At 43.5% G+C, this 8,632-nt stretch overlaps 1 protein-coding gene across 1 annotated transcript; it reads left to right on the forward strand.

Annotated features, from left to right (window-relative positions):
* The first annotated feature begins 967 nt into the window (after positions 1-967).
* Positions 968-8,418, forward strand: znf1035 (zinc finger protein 1035). Its single transcript, XM_079274786.1, has one exon. It carries the CDS (start codon positions 1,074-1,076, stop codon positions 7,722-7,724), a length of 6,651 nt encoding a protein of 2,216 aa, XP_079130912.1. The 5' UTR covers positions 968-1,073; the 3' UTR covers positions 7,725-8,418.
* The last annotated feature ends 214 nt before the right edge of the window (positions 8,419-8,632 follow it).

The raw sequence follows: 8,632 nt of genomic DNA on the forward strand, positions 1-8,632 counted from the left end.
AGGATTACTCAGATGTCAGTAGCTGCTCGGATGCAGATGTGGGTGAAACAAGGCCCTCTTGTAAATTTATGGCAAGCAATTCAGTTCGAAGACCCAAAACTGCTGTTACTACAAAACCCAGCTCATCAGAATGGCTTTTCACTGAAAATGGAAATATGATGGTTCCGACTGAGAGTCTGTGCCCCAATATGTCAGAGACTAATGTAGCTTTGCCAAGTGCTTCAAATGTGATGGCAGGAGAAAACATAGTTAAAGACAAGATGGAACGTCAAAATAAAACTGTCGCATCTTACACAGGACACAATCAGTCCTCTACTACTTCTAACATGGTGACAACTACAGGAAGCAAGACTGTTGAGGAGAGAAATGAGTATGGTGGTTGTCCAGGTCAGAAACAAAAGGAGGATGTGGAGAGAGATGTCCATCAAGGAAAAAATTCCAACATCTCAATAAGTGGCAATGAAAAGTTGACTGACGGAATACAGTACCCAGATGGCAATGACGAAGAGCCAATTGCTGCAGCTGTGCCAAATATGACTACATTGAACAATGTGCAAGATCCTTCAGGCGAAAAAGTCCTAAGAATGGAAATTGAGGAATCATTCAACCAAGAAAATGGTAATCCTAACTCCACAGATGATCAAGTTAGAATTATGCGAGAGGACAAGCAGGATAAAAGTGAAGTCTTAAAAAGAGAAACTGAATCAAGTTCATTAAAAAAAGAGACTTTTGATGAGCAGACATCCCTACATCCCAACTCCACTGATGATCGAGATGAAATCATGGAGACCAACTGTCAGGAGAAAGAAATTGTGACGAGTGACAAGAATGAGCAATGTGTTGCAAGTCATTCAGATCCCTGCTTACAGCCAACTAGCTCCAGCACAGATGTCAATCCCTGTCGAGAAAAACAATGGACCAGTGCAGCAGAGAATAAAAATACCAATTCTCCAGATCTAGATTGTAGTGTCCCTGGTGTCACTAGTCTTCTTATTGATACAAGTGACAAGAACAAGCAAGGTGTTGCTAATAATGTCGAATCCTGCTTACAGCCAAACGGCTCAAGCACAGACATGAATCCATGTCTCGAAATGGAATCGACAAGCTCACCAGAAGAGAGAACACCAACCTCCTCAGCACCAGATTGTAGTGACACTGCTCTGACTGGCGACTGTAAAAGACAAAGTGTTTCGAACGGTTTACAATCTTGTTCAAAGTCAAACACCTTAAGCACAGACATAACTACCTGTGAAGAAAAAGAATTGACAACTCCAGCAGAGAATACAAATGTAACTTCTTCTCCAGAACAGTCCCAACATCAAAGTCCAGTGGCTGTAGAACAAGGAAGTCTTAATGGAGATGTTTCTGAAAATGCAGAACAGTCGTTCAAAGAGTTGGACACACCTGCAGATGAGCTGTCCTTGTCTGGTGTCCTCTATGGTGAACCACTGTCAGGAGATGATTCTTCATGTGATTCTGATGAAACAAACCTTGACATCAGTCCGTATAACGACACTTCTGTGGCCAGACCTGAGAGCAACTCAAATCCTCAACTCAAAGCCTCTATACAAATGAGAAAACGCCTGCAACCTGTTGTCATATTGAAGACATCCGAGTCAGTAAATGGAGCGACTAACTCTTATCATTGCGCCGATTGCCAACACACAACCCACAATGTACATCATCTAATTGAACACCACCATTGTTTCCATTCGGTGCAAAACTTTCAGTTTTGCACGACTTGTAATGTCTACCTGATGAGGAATGAACAATCGGAGAAACATGTGTGTAGGGTGACCAAAGATAGCCCTCAGCTCTCTTCTGACTCCAGCCGACTGAAGAAAAGAAACCGCCATGGCAGCTACAGGTGCATTCGATGCAGACTCCTATTTTCAACACTAACTCAATATATCAGCCATATACGAACTCACACTGGCAAAACACCCTATAAGTGCAATGAATGTGGATCGTATTTTTCACAGTCTAGTAGCATGCAAAGGCACAAGAAAATACCGGGCAGATGCAAGGGGTCAAACCGTGAAGTTACAGATGCTGATTCTGATATCAAAGAAACTAAAACACCTCTACAAAAGGACCATGTAAAGAACAAACCATATCCAGATCTACCTGGATGTTATGTAAAGCTTTTCGACATCTCTACAACTCATCTGTGTAGTTCATGTGGTAAAAACTTCTCAACTGCAGACAAGGTCAAAAAGCACTTCTTCAACGTACACAAGGGAAAAAGTCTGGCAGTTTCATCAAGTCAGTGTACCACAAAACACAGTGGTGAGAAAACCCCAAAGGGTGAATATAAGTGTCCTCTCTGTCCACGGCTTTTCAAGTACTCCTACAACAGAGCTCGGCATTTGCGTGACTGCGTAAGAAACTCCATATGTGATGGGAAGGGAAAGATTTCCGGTAAATATCGGTGTCCCTTGTGCCGCGTTACCTTCACTTTATCAAGCAACCGCTACAGACATATTAAAACAGTTTGCCTCAGAGAATGTGTAAATCGGCTTGCTAAAGAGAGGACAACATCAAAGGAACAGGTTGAACAGAAAAAAACAAAGGAAATTGAGCAGAAAATGCCGTCAAAGAAAAGTGAACAGATAAAACGAACACCCCCAACTTTAACAGCCCGTGGGCCTGTACGACGTTACAAATGCAGTCTTTGTCCAGCAGTTTTTTGTCATGGTTCCGGAAAGTACAGACATATGAAGAAACATGAGGTGTTTAAACTCACTGGTAAAATGTTCAAGTACAGGAATTCAGTTTTCTCCACCATGTCTAAACCAGCAACTTTAAGTAGTTCAAACACTGGAGAGAATATGGATAACTCAAAATCAACTGAGACAACTGGCAGTCTTGCCCTGAGCTGTAAGTTTTGTGGAAGATGTTTTGAATCATCACAGTCACTGAAGAAACATGTGCGCAGTCACGGAGGCCAAAAACCGTACAGCTGTCTGGAATGTGGCAAAGGATTCAAAAAGCGTGCGTATCTGATTGGTCATAAAATTGTTCACCAGAGGAGGATACAGTGCACTGTCTGCAGAAAGATTCTTCCAACTATTGGCGAACTGATCCAGCACAGAAGCTCCCATCATAAAAGGGGAATGCTTCGATGCCCAGACTGTGATCAGCAGTTCCAGTATCCTGCACATCTCCTTAGGCACCTCGACGCCCACAAAAACCGAGAAAGGAGAGCAAGTCGTTTTGGACAGAGACCATCATTAAAACCACAGGAGTCCTTGGAATCCTTAAAAGAGCAGAGTGGGCCAAAGCAGCTACAGTGTTCTCTATGCAAAGAGGTATTTAATGATGCCCAAGTATTGAGGAAACATTGTCTTGCACATATATCTGGGTGCTCGTCACACCAGTGTCCATTTTGCAAAGCTGATTTCGTGAATCGCCGCTATTTGCTGCGCCACATGTTCAAACATACTGGAGACATGCCCTTTTCCTGCACCAACTGTGGAAAACAGTTTTACCGTGACTTGTATCTTAAACTTCACAGTGAGAAGTGTTTGCCTACTCCAACCATACGTCTGGTGAAAATGGAGTCTGACGGTAAGATAGGGCCACATCGGTGTCTCTACTGTCCACGGAGATTTTTTAAGAGAAACCGTCTGAAAAATCATCATCGTGGCCACAAGGCAAACACTCTGCTTCTATGCTCAGAATGTGGGCAGTACTTTGGATTTACAAAATTAAATCAACATCGGAGGAACTGCACAGGAACTTCAGAGCTCAACAATGGCTTATCATCTGTCAATGACTATGTTTGTAAAAGCACTTCACAGACGAGCCAGGATGTCCGCATAATGCCTCCAAAGTCCAATGCAACCGAGATGCTTCAGTTTAAATGCCCGCACTGTACAAGGAGGTTCAGGTACAGATCGTTACTGTTGAGACATCTTTCGTCACACACTGGTGTGTACCCCTATGCATGCATGCGCTGTGGACACAGTTATAGAAAGAAGACGATGTGTTTGAAGCATGAAGCTTTCTGTGATGGTGTTTACAAAGAGGGGCAGTCGAAAGGCAATGGTTCTGCTGGAACTCCTTTGTCAAAGATGCCTACTCTCAGTGAGGTGGCACAAAAGCCCAAAGCAGAAGGGGAAACTGGGTTAAAGTGCAAATTCTGCACCAAGACTTTCATGAAATCACGAAGCCTGAGACGTCACATTTTGACACACAATGAAGTGAAACCATATCTCTGTAAAGCCTGCGACAGCTGCTTTTCAAGGTATGATCATCTGAAAGTACATCAGACTCGCTGTAGAGGGAAAAAAACACGATTGGAAGTCCGTATTCCCAAAATCAGTTTAGATGATGTTGGCACGGGTTGGCAAAATAGGTTTGGTATGCTGGCAGCTGCTGAAAAGCAGGAGACATTTGAGTGCAAAGTCTGTTCAAGGAGCTTCTCCACTCAATCTAAGCTTTCCCGACATAACACTATGTTCCATCTTACAAAATTATTCAAGTGCACACGCTGTGGCTCGTCATTTGCTCATGAAAAATCTCTGAAAAGCCACAAGAAGATGAGGAGGTGCAGGACTCTCTCCAAAGAAACAGATGCTTCTCTGCCACTGGAAACTAATCCACCAACAAACCCGCCTATAGGGCTGAGAAATAAAATAATACATCGTATCCAGCCTTATTTGAGCAAAAAGCACAAATACACATGTAGTTATTGCCCCCGTGCTTTTCAACACACCTGGCAGTTGAGCGTGCACACCCGCCTGCACACAGGAGAGCAGCCATTTGCCTGTGATGATTGTGGCCAGAGATTTATAAGGAAGGATTACGTGACTCGTCATGCCGCAAAGTGCACCAAAATACGATGCATTGTAACACCAATATCATCCAAGTCCACAGTTTGCCAACAGTCAACCACCAAAAGCCCACCAGGCTTTTCTTGTGCATACTGTAGTTCCCGGTTCTTGCTATTTTCACAGCTTCAAGAGCATTTTTTAAATGCACACAAGCTGGAAACAATGGTTCCACCAATATCCTCTGCTCCCTTACAACACCATCTGTTAAATATAGCAAACATCAAAAAAGAGCCTTTGGATGAGAGTTGTGACAAACAGATCAATGATGGTGCTAAATTCATCTGTAAACTAGATACAGCTCTTGACAGTACGGTCCCCAATCCATTGTCCTGCCCAGAGTGCAATATGTCCTTTATAAATAAAGCTGGACTAATTGGTCATCTGCGTGTACACAGAATGGACTATCCTTACAATTGTAAAACATGCAAGAAGGGCTTCTGGAATAAAAGGCTTCTCCATAATCACAAAAGGAAATGTCGATCTGGGCACATTTCAGAGAGAAGTACAACCCAACAGTTGGAAGTTCCTTTGAAAGGAGAGATTGATTTTGTGCTGACGGACTCTGTTCTAGTGTTCAAAGAGGCCTCCGAATCAAGTGGCACTGCCGCTTTGCAGACCAACTTCTCCTGCAAAGATGAGCCAATGGACAACTCCTCCGAAAATTCAGAAGGACAACAGGTGCAGAGCAGCTCAAGTAAAGAGAAGAAACCTGTGCAGTACCAATGTTCAGAATGTGATAAGAGCTTCACGGATGGCTTAATGCTCATTAGTCACCTTGAAGACCATGGAAGACAAGAACAAGCGCAAAAGCGCAATGCGTGTATAGACTGTGGGCAGGAGTTTGCTAGTCAAGGAAATCTTGCAAGACACATGAAGATGCATGGACCCGATGGGAAATACTCTTGCCCTGACTGCCCCAAAGTTCTTAAGACCCCATCTGATCTTGAAATCCACCGAACATGTCATGACCCAAGTAGGCCTTTTCCTTGCAAACTGTGTAATCACAGGTTTTGGTCTAGACCATCTCTATGTAATCATTACAGAGAAGAGCATCCAGACGATGTGTTTTCTTGTCGTTTCTGTAGCAAGGCCTATTCCGTCAAAAAATCACTGGCAAGACATTATACAAGATGGCATCGAAATGAGCAGAGGAATCTTGCGAGAACTGTACAGGAAAAGAGCCCCGCTGAACAACCATCCAGCAGTCAAGTCAGCACAGCTGGTGAAAGCGATGAGGATAAAAATACCGGCAGTGAGGACAGCGACTCAGACTCGCCATACTTCCCTTGCCACGTGTGTGGAAAGACATTCCCAACATCGGAAAGTCTTGAGGACCACCAGCGTTGTCACCTGGGTGATAAACCACACGAATGTGCAGAATGTGGTCGATGTTTTTTCCAGGCATCCCAGTTGCAGCAGCATCAACGAATGCACAAGTCTGAATTTCAGTGTCAGGCGTGCGGTAGGGGCTTTGTCTCGCTCTTTGCGCTGCGTAAACACAAGCATACTCATGGAAAGAGCCGTCCCTACCGTTGTTCCAAGTGTGACTTCAGTTTCCCAGGGCCGTTGCAGTTGGCGGAACACATGTCTACCCACCGTGAAGAGAACTTCCCATGTGATATCTGTAGTGTTGTGTTTCTCTCCAAGAGTAGTAGAGTTGAGCATCGTAAATGCCACTCTAAGTCAAGTGACAGCCCCCCACCTCCAATTTCAAGGGAAGAACATGAGAAGTCTGCTCTGCTCTCTGACTGCTCATCAGTATCCCCGAAGGAACTTAAATATCGCTGCGGTGTTTGTGGCGAGTGTTTCGGAGACCCAGAGGAGCTCTCGGAGCATGGTTGCATGGAAGCCAAGGAGCGGCCATACTCCTGTTCAGACTGCGATAAATATTTTCTGCATGCGTCTCACCTGAAAAAGCACAGGACCACCCATCACGTATCGTTTTCTAATAGTGAATATCCGTGCAATCAGTGCAACAATAGTTTTGCCACCTCTCAGCGCTTCCTCTGCCATCTGAAGAGCCATGGTGATGCTGCAGCAGAAATTAAACAAAACACTGAAGATACAGATGTGGCTCAATCACACGGTTTCATATGTCCCGTTTGCCATCACTGTTTTGCCAGTGCCACTGAGTTGATTTATCATTTCCCCACGCATCCTGATGGTACCTTTGAGTGCAAAATTTGTAAAATGACACTTCCCTCTAAAAGTAAGCTCGAAGAACACGAGCGCTGTCATGTGACAGCTGTGGAATGCCAGTGTGGTCAGAGGTTTTGGGGGAAAGATGCTTTCCAACAGCACCACTGTTCCCATCATCAGCCTGCATCGAAAGAGGCTGAATACTCAAATCCATCAGCTAAGACATCCGCTCTAACTTTTTATCAAGCAGCAGGGGAGGAGGAGGAGATCGACGTTACTGGAGAGGACTTGTACAATTGCGCCGTTTGCTCAATGCAGTTCTCCTCAAAGAGTGGTCTTTTGGAGCATCAAAATAAACGGCACCGAAATGAAAAGCCATTCAATTGTGAGCTTTGTGGAAAAACATTTGCCAGGAAGCGGTACCTCAGAGTGCACGAGCAAAGACATCGTCAACAAACCCCGGCTTCATCCCCGGTCGAAAGCAAGTTAAAATGTACCAAGTGCTCCGCCAAGTTCAATACGGCGCAAGATCTGACCTCGCATATGACAGTGCACCCTGAAAATGAAGTTGGAGCGTTCCGCTGCGATATGTGCTACAGGTCATTCGGCCAGTGGTCTCATCTGAAGCGGCACCAAGAAAGCCATGTCGGCCAAGTTGTGTATGAATGCACAGAATGTGACAAAGCCTTCGCTTTTCCTCACCTACTGGAGGAACATCAACAGACTCATGCTGGGTCCTCTCAGTAAGGGCTGTTGCAAACCATCTACCTTATCCTCCTTTTGAATAGCTAGCTATAGTAACTTGAAATCCCTTCCATGCCTTACATGTGACTGTGTACCTCCAATTGTTATCACAATTTAGATCCAATTTGTATTTTTGACTCTTGTAACATACTAACAAAGAGCTTGGCTCATGTCTCTATGACAGACCCTCTCCACCTGCGATTGTATTTGCAGTGTAAATATATTTTTTTGTTCGAATATAAAATTTGTATTCAGTAAATGAGCCAGATCATTTCTTGACAGCGTTTGTAAATCTATGGCTCGTAAACGTGTGTAAAGCTGTTAAACATTCTGTCTGATGAATACAGATGATGCATGATGGCATAAGATGCTTATGGAAAGTCTTGGATAAAGGCTGTAGTTGTTATCAAACATGATCATTACTTTGAAATAGCCTTTAGTTTTGTTGATAATATGTAAGATAAACTTCACGCTGGTCATTTTAATGTACTATAGATGATTTTGTATTTTTCAGTTCAACATTTCCCTGTATTTATAATGGGTTGCATTTTTTTTTTTCAAGTTGGTAGTTTGCAAGTTTACTGTACATGCATTGGAAATATGTTTTAATTGAATATTCTTTTCACAAAAACAACCTGAGAATGTTACTTTCTTAAGAAATTTGAGTTGATGCATTCAATTGAGGAGTAAAGTCAACTAGAAAATCAATTTGTGTCTCTGTTTCGTTGTGCTTCTGTGTACTTTCTTTGTATTTCTGTGTACTTTGTGGGAAGCCAACAGAAAGGAAGCTTGCCATGAAAAGCTACGCTTCATTCCATTATCCAAATATGAGCCAAGTCGACACACACAGAGCACTACATTAATGTACTCCACATGAGGAACGAAGTAGATATTACTGGCACAAACAAAAA

The sequence above is a fragment of the Melanostigma gelatinosum genome, assembly GCF_949748355.1.
Source record: "Melanostigma gelatinosum genome assembly, chromosome: 9".
In the NCBI taxonomy this organism is placed as follows: Eukaryota; Metazoa; Chordata; class Actinopteri; order Perciformes; family Zoarcidae; genus Melanostigma; species Melanostigma gelatinosum.